The 16,226-nt window shown below is 35.9% G+C and overlaps 2 protein-coding genes across 2 annotated transcripts in view; one reads left to right on the top strand and one right to left on the bottom strand.

The window, feature by feature from the left end:
- Hbs1 (translation elongation factor EF-1alpha (GTPase) HBS1) overlaps positions 1 to 16,226 on the bottom strand; it is a 196,445-nt gene that overhangs the window by 67,582 nt on the left and 112,637 nt on the right. The gene's annotated exons all lie outside the window — the stretch shown is intronic.
- Positions 1 to 16,226, top strand: part of Gudu (Armadillo repeat-containing protein gudu) — a 118,519-nt gene that overhangs the window by 28,706 nt on the left and 73,587 nt on the right. The window contains exons 3-4 of the mRNA XM_076763906.1: positions 4,156 to 4,359; positions 5,213 to 5,299. Coding sequence (XP_076620021.1) covers positions 4,156 to 4,359; positions 5,213 to 5,299 — 291 coding nt within the window. The remainder of the gene's footprint in view (positions 1 to 4,155; positions 4,360 to 5,212; positions 5,300 to 16,226) is intronic.

The raw sequence follows: 16,226 nt of genomic DNA, 5'->3' as shown, positions 1-16,226 counted from the left end.
AATAGAACCTCTATTAACTATACTAAAAATAATTAAGTAGGGGTTACAAAAGCACAGATAATCAATTTAGTATTTTTCTTTTCTTTTTTGTGAAATCTTTAACAATTTATTTTTCATACTAAATTGCTATTTAGAATATTACTATTTCTTTATACTACATTTAATTTGTATAAAGATAATATTTCTTTAACTATTAAAAGTGTGCGTTTTCTTTGTTTCTAACATTTGTTATTAAAAGTAATTAAATTGAAAAAGATGGCAAAAATACAGTATAAATTCTATTATACAAAACTCCACTCTTCGGATGGTCAACATCCGATTGTTCTATTCTCCGAACAGAGTATTCCTTTTCTTATTGAAAAATTCTGCCGCTACAGTAAAAATTATTTATTACACAAATTAAATATGAGTAATAAAAACGTCAAAATGATGTAATAATAGTTAATACCTTGAAAAATAAAATACACTGGCGTGCAAAATTTGGGGAACACTAAACTTTCATTAAAAAATTGCTGATATTTAAAGTGTGATAACTTCGTGACGAAACATCATACAACAATCATTCTAAGTCGTTTTAAAGCTTAGAGTCTCTATTTCCAGAATCCTCTAGCAGTTTTCTCCAGAGTCATTTCTGCGTCACGTAGGATGGTGAAGAAGCGAGGGTGTTTTTTTTCAAAAATTGTTCGATTTCAAACGGCTGTACAGACATCGAAAAATTTTTTTAACCGCAACAATCATCACGGATTTGAGGACTGAAGTCTCCCCGTTATAACGACCCCTCAAAAGTTAATGTATGATTTCTTTTTCGCCGTTTTATTGTACTTTGAATGAGTAATATGCCGGCGGCATTAGAAATAGTGGTGTAGCGGCCATTGTATAGCCACTACGCCCTTGCCAGAGTATGAATGGTAATGGAATGCAAGGCTAGTTTTAAGCTTTCTATTTTTCCATTTTCCCAGGGTCTCGTGCGAGCCTGGTCGTCCTGTAAACACTTGGCGACCAGAGCCGTACGAGGCGCCTGTTTTCCTTCAAGGTTTCGCCTGGGCCTCGGACCACCCCGATCCGGGCCCGGCGAGCCTCTTGACTTTTATTACCCTCTTTCACTCGCTAAACTTTTCCTACACTAAATATTTTTCAGTTTCGTTTTTCCATCTTTCTGTCCTATCTCTTTTTCTCTCCCTTTGTCTATTAGGGTAAGGGATGTATATAGGGAGTAGGTTTGAAGAAAGGATAGGCAGTCCGTTAGACTCCGCGAGGCAGTCTGGTAAAGACGTCGTCGCGATTCATATTAACAGTCAGTACTAGCTTAACCTACGTGTGGTAGCGTTTGCCCCACACCACCATCACTCGCGCATTCATAATAAATAATAATAATTGTGGGGTAGTCTGGTCGAGTGGTTATTTTACCTCCTAGCTCCCCTCAGTGGTATACCTTGAGTTATTCTAATGCCGCCGGCATATTACTCATTCAAAGTACTATTACGTATACCGAACGTTTCGTTCCCCAAATTTTCCTTGTCACTTGCGTACATTAGGAAATCGCCTTGCTACTTATCTAACCTTTGAAATGGGGATCATTCCGTTGCAATACAGCAGCCCGTTAATAAATACAATTCGGAGAATAGAGCAGCTCGATAATTAATACAATTCGGAGAATACTGCTCACGGTAATTTCTAACGTACTTTTGAATCCGCCCCCACAGATCTTTTGGTATATACCCCGTGATTTCATTACTCAGGGGATCATAATCGTACCGTCACGTTTAGTGTCAACTTCATGTCTCTCGTTACGCGTATACGGTTTTTGATACTTAGTTGTATTTCGTGAGATCAGGCTACAGTACCCTTTCGTATCAATATTAAACCATATAGAATCCGTGAACCGGTGTAAATTCTATTACGGCCTTTATTTTCAACTGACATACCCCCGCATCGCCAGTGTGTCAACACCGAGCAAGAACTATTTAGGTATTTATAATTATTCTTTGAATGCGACATAACATACACGAAACACTTGTATTTTATTTGTTGGTTTAAGAATATATCCACTTTCATTATTAAATCAGAGTTATCCAACTTCTTTAACCCATCATTATATAAAACGATTATTATTAGTTAAACGTTCCCATAATAATATAACTTTACCGCTCGGGTTATATTATATTTAATAATTCAAAGTTACGAGGTCAATTAACATATCCTAAATCCAAATACAAATTCTTACAACCTAGCAGCTCCTCAATTTCACATCGAGTTCGTCCACGCAATCTATTACCATCCCACCGACTCCCTGATTTCGCATCAGGTTCGTCTTTTTTTATTTTCTTTTTTTTTTGTACATGGGGAAATCCTCATGATCTCCCGAGGGCGACTAGTGCCAGACTCTTACCGGCTAAAACCCCACGGTAACCATCCTCAGATGCCTGGTGAGGGACCGAGAACTCTAGTGAGACGTCACAGAGTCTCCCGCCGTGTCATGCTTTTTCAGGCCCCTCCCGATGAGAGGCACTCCACCCAATGCATTCCCACTCAACCGCAGGCGCCTGGTCACCAGTGCCCGCGGCCCCGTGACATGGGACTAAGCCGCCAGCCGGGTGGCCACGTTGGCCGCAGGACTCATCCGCAGCCAACTGGCCAACCTGCAACATTAGGTAAAACCCGCGGCAAATATCCCATGCTCCGGGCCACTCACACACATATTCACACACGCAAAGCATTCATACTGGTGTTTGGTCAGCAGGAGCTTTCGCTTCGATCTTCGGGATACCATGCGGGAATTCGGACACCAGCCTTCTCAGGTTGGCAACCTCATCCCCGCATCCCATCCCAGCGGCTGGCCCTGTCCGCCACCTGCGGACGCGCCACGTAGGGATTTACCTCCCCTGCCGCCTGGACAACCAAATGGGTGCGTGGCGTATCAGATTCGTCTATGATTTATCCAACTTCCCAGCAGCTCCTCGATTACGCATCGAGTTCGTTTACGCGTCTTCCAACCTCCTAGCAGCTCCCCAATTTCGCACTGGGTTCGTCTGCGTCGTTATCAACAATTCTAGAGACTCCCCGATTTCGCATTGGGTTCGTTCTCGTTATCAACTATCCTAGCGGTTCCCCAATTTCGCATTGGGTTCGTCCGTGCATCTAATTAACAAATTGACATCATATTCCATACTCTCTCTCGCACTCGCAGGCCACGCGCGCTGCACGGTCCTGGCTCGTAACAGTACGATAAAACGGCGAAAAAGAAATCGTACATTAACTTTTGAGGGGATCGTTAAAAAGGGGAGACTTCAGTCCTCAAATTCGTGATGATTGCAGCGGTTAAAAAAATTTTTCGATGTCTGTACAGTCGTTTGAAATTGAACAATTTTTGAAAAAAAAACACCGTCGCTTCTTCACCCTCCTGCGTGACACAGAAATGACTCTGGAAAAAACTGCTAGAGGATTCTGAAAATAGAGACTCTAAGCTTTAAAACGACTTAGAATGATTGTTGTATGACGTTTTGTTACAAAGTTATCACACTTTAGATATCAGCAATTTTTTGATGAAAGGTTAGTGTTCCCTAAATTTTGCACGCCGGTGTATATCTTTATTAGGAAAAATAGGGTTTTAGTTTAAAATTGGGATTTAAATACTTTTAAGGAAATTGCTTGTTAATTATTTTATTATTATTATTTTAAATATAAAATGATTAATATCGAAAAAGTAAGTGATATAGTATTCGAAAACTTCTTAAACTGAACAATCGTGTTTTTGTATTGCTTTAAATAATAGGAATTCTATTATATTAAATTAATGACGCAACATAGTTGATTAAGACATAGAATATTATTAATTTACGTCTCATTTGTAATATTTTTTTGAAAGCACGGATAATGAAAGTTTTATTACAAATATTGCTTGTTTCTTATTTTTGAGAATTTAGTGTACAGTTCATGAAGTATTTATTAAACTTAATTAATATTCTGTGTTTAATTTTAATTTTTTTATTTGAAAATGATTTTCCAATGATCGATTTTATATTTTTAAATTGCTCTGGAATTTATACTTAAAAATACAATGCAATCATATAGAATAGATCTATTCTACTTACAAACGAATTTTTACTGTTTTCTCTTGTTGAACAATAGGATTATAATACATTTTTATGAAAATAGATAATACAGAAAGCCATTCAAGGGATGGGAGGTCTGGAAATTTTAGTGAATCTTCTTGAGACCAAAAATATAAAATGTCAAAATGGCTCACTATCAGTATTGCTCCAAATTGCAAGCTCTACAGAAATGCGGCGGTCCCTAATCGATCTTGGCATTGTAACACCGTTGATTCAAATATTGAAGCATCCGGCTAGGGATATTCAAGTTAGTTTTTCATTATTTCAATATACATTTATATCAAAATTATACAGCTACAGTGTTTTACCTATATAAGCGAAAAACGCGCTCATGATGTAGGCAAACGTCGCATCCCCACTCCGTATCGGAATATCCCGGCATTTGGTCGGCGGGTGTACCTTCCTATGAGCGATTCTCATAACAGCACGCTCGATACGGGTTCAAATTATTAGTAAGACAACACTAGTGCAATAATAAAAGTTTTTTATTTTTCTTTTTCTCGTTTTGAAATATTTAACATATTTACCATTACCATCAACATATTCATGACACTTTTCTGATTAAAATGACACCAAATGCGATATACAATTCAGATATTTATCAATGTAATAAGCGATCAAAGGCATACATCGCTCAGTTCACTTCACGCCGTCTATATTGAAACATAGGCAATGGTTACGGTAGCCTATACTGAATCAGTATTTCATTCTATGACCTCTATCAAGAGAGGTAGAGAATGGAACTAGAATACCGATTCCGTATAGACTACCGTAAACATTACCTGTGTTTCGATGCAGCCGAACCGAAACGAAGTAAAGTGAATTCGGCGATGCTAGGACGCTCAGTCCCTCTTTATCATATGTTCGCTATTCTTTTCTGCGCTTGCCACCGCCAGTGAGCGTCAACAAAGTATGAGAAATTATTTTTCGTCTGCACTACAGGCGAACGTTGAGCCACAAGAGCGTCGCTTATATAGAGAAAATACTGTATTGTCTTGTCGAAAATGTTAAAAAGTCTCACAGAAATTTGAAAAATTTTAATTTATTTAAATTTAAATTGACAATTACTATGATTTAATGGTTTATTTACTACCGTTAAGGTTCTAGCTGCTGAAACTATGGCCATCATCGCGCGAATTAGGAAAGCGAGAAAGCAAATACGCATTCGAGGCGGTATTCCACTCATCGTAAGTTTTTCTCAATTTACAAGTAATCTTTTTACTTGCATTTACAGATTTTAGTTTTAACATACACCAATAATTGTAACTTTTAAAATATTTTAAAGAAACAAATTCATTTAGTATGAATCATCAATTTTAATTTAACCCATTGAGGACCAATGTTGCATTAATACGACATTATTTTATTTTTTTTAGTCAATTTACATTATTGAATTGTATTTTTTAATACTGTGTTGCGAAAGGAAATTCCAGTGATTTGCTTAATAATTATTTGACACAATTTCTTTTTCCAACCAAGTTTCACAATATTATAATGTTTGAAGAAATTGTAGTATTATGATAATTATATTGTATTTTATTTTTACCATAGAAATGTTGTTTGTACGTTCAAAATTCAAAAGTTCAGTAAATACAAAATTTTGTTATAAATATTATAAATAAACGATCATAAGTTTTGTAAATATATTAAATATTGTCATTTCTTATGTAATTATATAAATAAATAATCTTATATGTAAAAATCGCTTTATTTTATTGCTCAATCTTTAATGGGTTAAATATAATTATTGTGCTGTAATATTTACATATAAAATTTGATTTTAATGCACGATAAATACTGTAAACTTTATTGCTTATAGGGTTTTCAGCTATACGTAGGTAAAATAATTATTTAAATATATTTAAGGTTTGAAATGAATACCATTATTTCCTGAAATGTAAAATATTATTTAAATCAGTTCGAGTACCCTTCCACGAGAAGAAGGCACAGCGTGTTTACATCCCCACTCCTATTGCAGTCCGCGGGCTCACAGGTATCGGTCGAAAACGGTGCCGAAGATCGGTGACAGCCAATCAGCAGATTGCAGCAAGAGTGGGGATGTAAACACGCTGTGCTTTCGTCTCGTGGAAGGACGATAGAATAACACATACAATAGATCTTAAGCTGCATCTCCATTGCGTCGGCACGGCTCGGCATATGCCAATCGGCACAGCGCGGCACAAGTCGGCACGGCCGGGCCGTGCCACTGCTATGCACGGCTACGTGACAAAACTATTTCTTTTTCATTCGATTAATAGTGAATCGCAAAATCTCTTTCATAAACGATGTTGATTTTTCTCATTATAACAATTCTTTTATTCAATAAAAAATTAAGATCACCTTGATTTTTTTAGTAAAATTAAATTGTTTGTTTTTTTCCATAAATCGATGCATCTTTGTATCCTTTTGAAAAAAGTATTAAGGGCTTTAGGTCGAAAATTGAATAGTTTAAGAGTTATTAGTTTAGTCCTGAACTCCCATATACAGGATGTTCGGCCACCCACGGGGAAAAATTTTAATGGGCTTTCTAGAGGCCAAAATAAGACGAAAATCAAGAATACCAATTTGTTGATGGAGGCTTTGTTAAAAAGTTATTAACGTTTAAAGTTTCGCCCGTACTGAATTTTTTTTTCGAAAATGCGCAAGATTTCGAGGATATGTCTATTCACCAAAAATGATTATAATTAACCCTTGCAACCGAAAATAATTTTCTTAGAACGATTTGAAATTTTTTAATTTAATTTTCTAATAACTTTTTAACGAAGCTTCAGTCAAGAAATTGACATTCTTGATTTTCGTCTTATTTTGACCTCTAGAATCTCCCTTTAAAATTTTTCCCAAAGTTAGCCGAACACCCTGTACGTATAGTCCGGGCTACGATATAGCGAGGTCAAAAACTCGAATAGGTATCAATGTTTACATGTTTCAGCTTCCGAAACAAGGGAATTGACAGAAATACGAATAGCTAAGGTCCTTAGACTATGATCAGGGCTTAGTTTGGTCAGGTCAGAAATTAATTTGTTTTTGAATTCAAGCAACTGCAATTTCTTGTCGGTTAGATACTGATTAACTTCAATAGGAAACATTTTTTTTGTCAGTTCATCGAAAGGGGCTGGAAAATCATGGGGACTAGTTCATATGCCTCACCCTGTATAATAATAGATGAATCGCATCTTCAACCAGATACGAATACTAACTCTGATTCAGATGTAGGCATAATATAATATATAATTGATTTAAAAAATATATTTAATGAAAAAATTCAAATAAGTGTTAATTTTTTATTCTTTAACCCTATATTCTATGTACTCCAGTGATTAATTCGATTTTTTCAAGCATTCTCGATAAACTGACAAAAAATTTTCCAATAAAAGTTACTCAGTAATTATGTGACAATAAATGGTAAACGAAAAAATTGGCAAAAATCTTTTTATTCCATAAAGAATTAAGATCACCTTAATTTTTGTAATAAAATTGTATCTTTGTATCTCGATGATGGTTTTGGAACGAAATTGACATGAATCTCTGTACGTTGAGGACTCAACAGACTACTTGACTGATGCACTCTGCATTTTTTTTGTTTGTTTTTTGGGAATACAGAAGCAACAGAAGTTAATTCCCGGTCTTGGCACGATCTCTTTTGATGGTTACCGACATCGTGCCGATCGACTCGTTGGAATGCCGTTCGGCTTTTCAAGCCATGCTATCCAAGACGATGCAGGTCTTTAGAGTGTTTGGCTTTGCCGAGAAGTACTTAGGGTGCCGATCGGCCGTGTTAGATGACAAATGCCGACTCAATGGAGACGCAGCTTTATCGGTGCACGACGAGCAGAAAACTTGGAAAAGCTGCCAAAATTTCAGATGTCATAAAATCTTTATAAAACTTGATAATTTAAGGTTGCCAAAGTTGCTGATATCGAATATGAAATCAAAAATTTCAAATTCAAAATGGCGATATCATTATGCAGATATAATGGCCCGCGAAGCAATTTGTATCTTTTTTGAAGATCAAAAGATTTTATGGTCATTTTTTAAAACAAACTGAGCTTCTATAACAGATTTCGATTAAATATATTTGTAATTTAATAATAATTTTAACAGGAGAGGAAACTTTAGAGTACAGATAATATTTTTTTAATCATTAGACAAGACACAAATCAATTGGCGCTTAAAACCATTATATGATGAAAAGATATCCAATGTTCCACAATGTATGTTAACGCTCATAATTACACGATGTGTACAGTTATATTGGTTATATGCGGTGAAATTCCCGTTGAAGAAGGATGTTACTTCTAGTAGACACTCGCCAATAGTTAATATGAAACGAAGCCAAAATTTCAGGGCATATGATACTGCAAGTGGATCTTTATATGTAAATAAAATATCATGCATTATGCGTCTCCTTTCGAGGGGTAACAGATATAACTCGATTTGAAGCGGTGTTGTGATCCAATTATGACATGGGATATTCCATACGTTTGACAGCTAATGTTGACATGTTGACGGAAAACGTTGTTGAACGTTTTCAATTTGTTTGGAAAGGTAACATTGATAAAGAGACTAGATTAATGAGGCATACTCTAAATTAGAATAGACAAGTGATAAGTATAGTGTACGTAAGGTATATACCTCTGAAATATTTTGAATTCTTTTTATTTTTTTTTTAAATTGTGTCTTATATTCCATCAACGTTCATGTCATTAGCGACGACTTTATGCTGGATTCTTTTAATGCGGTTATATTTTATGGTAAATGTTTATCTTACAATTAGATATTTCAAGGTATTATCTATGTGTTTCTGTGACGTCAAGGCTATAAATTATGTTATCTTGTATTTTTATCTTTGGGCGTAGTATCTTCTACATTCATATAGTATATGGTTTGTCGTTATGATTTTATTACAGAGATTACAGGTTGATGGTTCAGCTTTTTTCATTAAGTACTCGTATGTGAATTTACAATGTCTTGCTCGTAGCCTTGTCATTGTAAACTCTCTCAAAACGATTTTTTCAAACCCTCACAAACGACTTTTTCAAACCATCTCGCGTTTCCTATCACATCGACTTTCTTTACCCCCCTTCCACCAAGGGTTGCGTGGCGAGGGTGCAGCGATGCCGCTGTTCCTTGGCGTACAAGGTAGCGGATGCCATGTTTGACAACTCCGGATGATTTCCACCGCGTGCATTGGTCCCTAGGTCTGCATGCAAAATATCTACAAACAAGGGAGGCCCAAGTACGCGAAGCCAAGCACGCGTGGGCCATCCGACAGTCCGTTAGGGTTGCAATCACTCGAGACTGCCTTCGCTGACCAAGTTTATGACACTTTGTTCTGTTGTCGAAACTCTAACTTTTGCCTATGCTGGCTTTTACTAAAACGCGGTCTGTGTCATAAACCTAGTCGATTCACTGAAACCCAAACAACATTCAATCAATCATGCGTTCCTATTCATTCACGCGCAGATACATATCATCCACACACTTCTTACATACTAATATCCTACATCATGATTATCTAATCTTACATGTTATTGGTGAGCAACGGTTAATAAAAATTCTGTGTTAGTTCGTGCGTTTTTGTTTTTTTGGACGAGATCCATAATATGTTCCATTTTTGTTTTGTGGCGTGGTTTATTGCAACAGCAAGATCTTGATATGGGACTTGTCTTCAGGTACCATCTGATGAGAGCGACGTTGCTTCTTTGGCTGCAATGTCAGTTCCCTTGTTGTCTTTGATTCCCTGGTGGAATAGGACTCAGATAATCGTTATGCGTTTGCCCTTGTTGGTAAGGTCTGTGTATAAGTGTTGAATGTTTATTATGACTTCGAGTTTGGTTGTACTTTGGTAGTTCCCATTCCGTTAATTACGCTCATGGATCTGTGAAAATAATGGAATTCTGGAGGTTGTTCTCTAGTATATGTCGAAGGGCTTCAACAACTGCGTATACTGCTGTAAAGATTGATGCGGCTTTTGAAAGATGGCGTTTTTTGGTCGCGTTGTTGCAGACGATGGCAAATCCATCTTTTTGGTCTGTTTTGGATGCATCTATGTATATTTTTTGATAATTCATGTATTGCTTGCATAATTGCTGGAAATTGTATCTATGTTCCATGTCTCTTATTTGATTTTTAGAAAGTTTTGCAAGATCTACATTTGTTTCAAGGGTTTTTAAGATCCATGGAGCTGTTTTCTTTTATGGTGATTATGTGATCACAGCTAGGCTACTGAATTTGGTTTTTCTATCATAGATAGGAATTGGTGACTCAAGTTTCTTGGATAGTAGATGCATATATCTACTTGTAAATATGGTGTTATATGTGGGGTCATCTGGGGTAGAAGACATTTTGGCAGCGTATTTTAAACTTAAATATTTCCTTCTTTGTTCGAGTGATGTTCCCTTAAATCCAAACAATATACCGTTTATTGGGCTCATTCTGTAGATCTCAGTGGCACTGTATGCCATGCAGCCCCATAACATCACGTATCCTCCGCCATATTTGACAGTCGGTATGAGATTTTGTTGCTGAAATTCACCATTACGTTTTCTCCAAACGAATTTCTTGCCGTCAGATCCAAAAATATTAAACTTCGACTCATCAAAGAAGATTACACGCTTCCAAAATTCTATCGGATTATTTAAATAGATAGGTTTCACTAAAACCTAGTCGTTTTCCCCTGTTCGTATTATTTATGAATGGTTTTCTTCTCGCAGTTCTGCCATAGATTTCAGCAAAATGTAAAACATTTCTCACAGTTTGGGGACACATTTTCTTCTCTGACGTTGTCGCGATATCATTACATAGTGTTCGAAACGTGGATATTTTTTTATTTCTATTCCACAACCCGATCGTGACATATTTTCGATTGGACTAGTAAAGTTTAAATTTAATATTTTTCCAATCTTACTATAACTTTCATCGTGTTTACGTAGAAAAATCACTTTATTTTGCATGAACAAAGATATACATATAGTTCCTCTTATCCGTCATGACGTTCAAAATTGTTTTACCCTCAGGGTTATCTTTGACACAGACACAGACGAGGTATAAGAGTAGACCTTTCACCCAATGTATTTTTTCAGCCCATTTTTCTGGGGCACTAAAACTCTATTACCATTTTCGTATCACTCGCAACGTTACCAACAGATCTAGAAATGAACACAATGTTGCGAGCCAGGGCCGTGCAGCGCGCGTGGCCTGCGAGTGCGAAAGAGAGTATAAAATATGGTATTAATTTGTTAGTTAGGTGCACGGACGAATGTGATACGAAATCGGGGAGCTGCTAGGATAGTTGATAACGAGGACGAACCTGATGCGAAATCAGGAAGTCCCTAGGATGGAGTCACGTACGGACGAACCTGGTGCGAAACCAGAAAGACGCTAGGATGGTATTAGATTGCGTGGACGAACTCGATGCGAAATCGAGGAGCCATTAGACTCGAAACTTTCAATTATTAAATATAATATAACCCGAGCGGTAAGGTTATATTATTATGGGAACGTTTAACTAATAATAATCGCTTTATATAATGATGAGTTAAAGAAGTTGGATAACTTTGATTTTATAATAAAACTAGGTATATTCTTGAATCAGCAAGTAAAATACAAGTGTTTCGTATATGTTATGTCGCATTCAAAGAATGATTATATTTACCTAAAATGATCTTGCACGGTGTTGATGCATTGGCGATGCAGGGGTAAGTCGGTTGAAAATAAAGGCCATCATAGAATTTATGCTGGTTCACGGATTCTATATAGTTTAATATTTATACGAAAGGGTACTGTAGCCCGATCTCACGAAATGCAACTGACTATCAAAACCGTATATGCGTGACGAGAGACGTGACGTTGACTCTAAACGTGACGGTACGATTATGATCCCCCGAGTAAGGAAATCAAGGTGTTTATATAACCAAACATCCGTGGGGGAGGATTCAGATGCACGTTAGACATTACCATATTTGGTAATCTCCGAATTGCGTTAGTCACCTAGCAGCTGCATCTCGTGAGAACTGACTCTACATTCTAACGAGTAGATAAGTAGCAAGGCAATTTCCTAATGCACTTAAGTGGCGAAGAAAAATTAGGGAACGAAACAACAAGGCATACGTAACAATAAGAGGAAGCGAGACAAAAAATTAAATTGCAGAAATTTTATTATTTTTTAACGGAATGTGTTGCCACGTGTATTGTTGCCAACTGCTAGCTGCCAATTCTCGTCCTAGAATTATTGGCTGGCTAATTCACGCACTTCTGCGCGGTCTGCGTCGCGAAATTTTAACGTTACTGTTATTTTACATGAGTGCAAGCGAACGTTGGTTATCGAAATACACGCTTCCCTCGAACGTTAGGGAAATACGTGTTCGTGTTCTTGTCGCAGAAGACGGTTGATCGTTTGATTCATTTCCTCGTGCAGTTAGGAAAATAGATATAGTCCGGGCCACGATATAACGACGTCGTAAACTAAACTCTTGAGAGCGGCACTTAGGGCCTTACATTACATCTTGCTTGAGGGTGCCTTTCTAAATGTTTTTCTGTATCCGTAACTGCACTACCTTTTTCCATTTTCTACATGCATATATATAACAAGCAGGTAAATTAAGATATTATGGGGGTAGCCACGGGTAATGCAGCGTGCTGTATATTGATACAATTTGGCCCGAAATATGGGTTTACGGAACAAGAGATTTTGCCCTTATATGAGCAGATTTTGGTATTTCAAAGACCGTGTTTCTCAATCATCGATTCGTTCTCGATGTTCCGTGTGGTCGTTTGAGTCAAAGGTGCAGTTGACAAAATTCTTTATTACAGGAAGTATTATTTTCCCTGTGTTATTATGGTTACTCAAGTTAATTACTTCGATGTATTTGTTGTAATAGTCAGAGATTTGCGTGCACAGAGATAATAAAGTAGAAACTTATTGCAAGATAATTGACTATACCGAAAGATCAGAGATGAGATTTCCTGTTTGTACCATGTATTTGTTGATTGTTTTCATATTGCTATTCATTATAGTTTCTGTTTGTTTTAAAGACTGTATTGAGTTATTGAAGTTCTTTATTGTACTCGTAACGACTTGTATTTGAGATTTTAGAAGAACTTATGTTTGTCTATTATTATTCAAAAGAGATTTAATGCTTTCGGTATAATATTGAGCGTCATCCGCGTCCGGCATTCCTATCAATCAGTTTAATATGTAAGAAGCCCTGTTGATTAATTCGCGTCGATTCTCGCGACTACGTCCGGTTAAGGCATTTCTGCTTTATTTTCTATATTCTCTAATTCATTCCGAACAGATTGAAGGGTCTACTCACATTGAAAATGTTCACTATTGCTATTTTCAGTTCGGTTTAACATTAAATTACAAAATTTTTGTGATCTTGTCAAATAGTTTTCCAAGAGAGCTTTAAGTTGCAACAAATAGGTTATATTAACATGCGTTACAAGATGTAGTTCCGTGTTGGAAATTTTTGCTATTCCTAATTTTTGGTAAAAGATTCCGCTCGAGCCAGAGAGAGGAGTATTAACATAGGATGTAGCGGAAATGAGGCTAGGGATCAAGAGTATCAGTATTGTTATTTCTTTCATCTGTAATTGGTATATTTGATTCTTTTCTTTCCTACTAGAATTTCTATTGTTTTGTTAGTGAAAACATTGGTAATTTTGTAAGGACCCTTAAAATTAGGTGAAAGTTTAACCCTGGTTTGATTTGTTTTTGGTAAATACATACAAGATCATCGACTTTGAATTCAATAGGGTTACATTTTTTATCGTAATATTCTTTACTTTTGTTTTTTGAATTAATTAAATTTTTCTTGACTAATTTAAATGAGATATTTAATTTATTCTTTAAAGAAGATACATAATCGTCGTAGGTATATTTGAATTCGGATTCTTGTGTAATAGAAGAAGGTAGATATGCACTGCGACCGAGAAGTAATTTGTAAGGAGTATGGTTAGTGGACTTGTTTATTGTTGTGTTGTAACTGAATATAGCAAATGGAATGTAATCGTCCCAATCTGTATGATTAGATTTAATATAATGTTTTAGGTAGTCATTGAGTGTTAGATGGTAGCGTTCAAGAGAGCCGTTAGTTTGTGGGTGATACGGAGTTGTGGTGATGTGTTTGGTTTTAAACAAGCTACTGAAATTTTTGATTAGGTCTGACATAAAGTCACGTCCTTGATTGGAAAGGATTGAAACGGAGACTCAGAAACGGCTGTCTCGAAAACGGAGACATACGAAAAAATTGTTAATAGGAGAGGTTAATGGTTTCTTATGTACAATAACATGGTGTTAAAAAATTTAACAAAATACAATTTGTTTATAACAAAAAAAAATTTATTAACTTAATTTTTCATTTTATTGAAATTTTCATAATGACAAAAAATGACGAGCATTTTATTCCAAATCCATTGGTATGTAACATTTTAAAATTGTCTCCTACAGTTTTGCAGATTTTGATGATTTACATCTTGCGCGTACATCCACTATGGTAGTAGCCGTTCTAACTTTGATTTTAATGAAGCACTGTAGACTTGCACTAAATTATACAGTAACAAGTAACAAGTAACAATAACAGTAACCAATTTCTTAACAGCAATGAAAAGATTAATTGTTTTTATTACCCACCTATGACATCGTGGCAAAGGTGGAGCGATTTATAAATTATAAATAGATACAGTGTGTATAGCAATTACTCTATGTAGTTTCGATAATAGTGGTACTCATCGAAAAAATGTTTGAAACATAACGATTTCTTACACCATGCGCAATTAATTATTGCCACGTCACCACAAATATGGCATCTTGGTTTATTTTTAACAGAATAGCAGTACACAACAGGATTTTGGAATGCATTTGGTTTTTCATCTATACAGGGTATTCGGCCACCCTTGGGAAAAATTTTAATGGGAGATTCTAGAGGCCAAAATAAGACGGAAATCAAGAACACTAATTTGTTGATGGAGGCTTCGTTAAAAAGCTAACAAAATTAAATTAAAAAATTTCAAATCATTCTGAAAAAATTATTTTTGGTTGCGGAGCTCAATTACAATCATTTTTGGTGAATAGACATACCTCGAAATCTTACACACTTTTAAGAAAAAAATTCTTTACCGAAAATCTAATGTGAGGCCAGAAATGCTTCCCTGAAATTTCATGCATATCTTTAAAACGTCGTAACTTCTGAACGAATTGAAGGATTTTAATGTTTAAGAAAGCAATCAACGCGTATTTTAGTAGAGAATATGTAGAAATTCTAAAAATATTGGAAAAGTTGCTCCTTGATCCCGTAAAATGGGAAAACCCCCATAAAAATGGTCCAATTTTTAAACGGTCATAACTCCTACAATAGTAAAGGTATCTCATTGAAATTTTTTTCTGAAGCAGAGCCCATGGGCGCCTACAAAAAAAGTATTAGACAATTTTTCTGTAGAGTGTCAAACAAAATTATTAAAAATTAAAAACGAATTTTTAAGAAAAATCGACGAGGGGTAGGTGCCTAAATTTTTCAGCGAAAAAAAAAGATTTCAAATCGTTCTGGAAAAATTATCTTCGGTTGCGGGGGTTAATTACAATCATTTTTGGTGAATCGACATACCCTCAAATTCTTATCCACTTTGGAGAAAAAAATTCGAGAAAGTGTGAAATTTTTCGACAAAATTAAAAAATTTCAAATCGTTCTGGGAAAATTATTTTCGGTTGCGGGTGTCAATTACGATAATTTTTGGTGAATAGACCTACTCGCGAAATCCTACCCACTTTCTAAAAAAAAATTCAGTACGGGCGAAGCTTTAAACATTAATAACTTTTTAACGAAGCTTCCATCAACAAATTGGTATTCTTGATTTCCGTCTTATTTTGGCCTCTAGAATCTCCCATTAAAATTTTTCCCAGGGGTGGCCGAATACCCTGTATAGATGAAACAGCAAATGCATTACAGAATCCTGTTGAGTACTGCTATTCTGTTAAAAATGAACCAAGATGCCATATTTGTGGTGACGTGACAATAATTAAATGCGCATGGTGTAAGAAATCTTTATGTTTCAAACATTTTTTCCGTCTCGTGCCAATCGTCATAGAGACAAGACGTATTTACGAGTGGTCGCGAG

The sequence above is a fragment of the Colletes latitarsis genome, chromosome 4 (genome assembly GCF_051014445.1).
Source record: "Colletes latitarsis isolate SP2378_abdomen chromosome 4, iyColLati1, whole genome shotgun sequence".
Lineage (NCBI taxonomy): Eukaryota > Metazoa > Arthropoda > Insecta > Hymenoptera > Colletidae > Colletes > Colletes latitarsis.
Note: the sequence above shows the minus strand (reverse complement) of the source record. Positions and strands in the feature narration are given on the sequence as shown.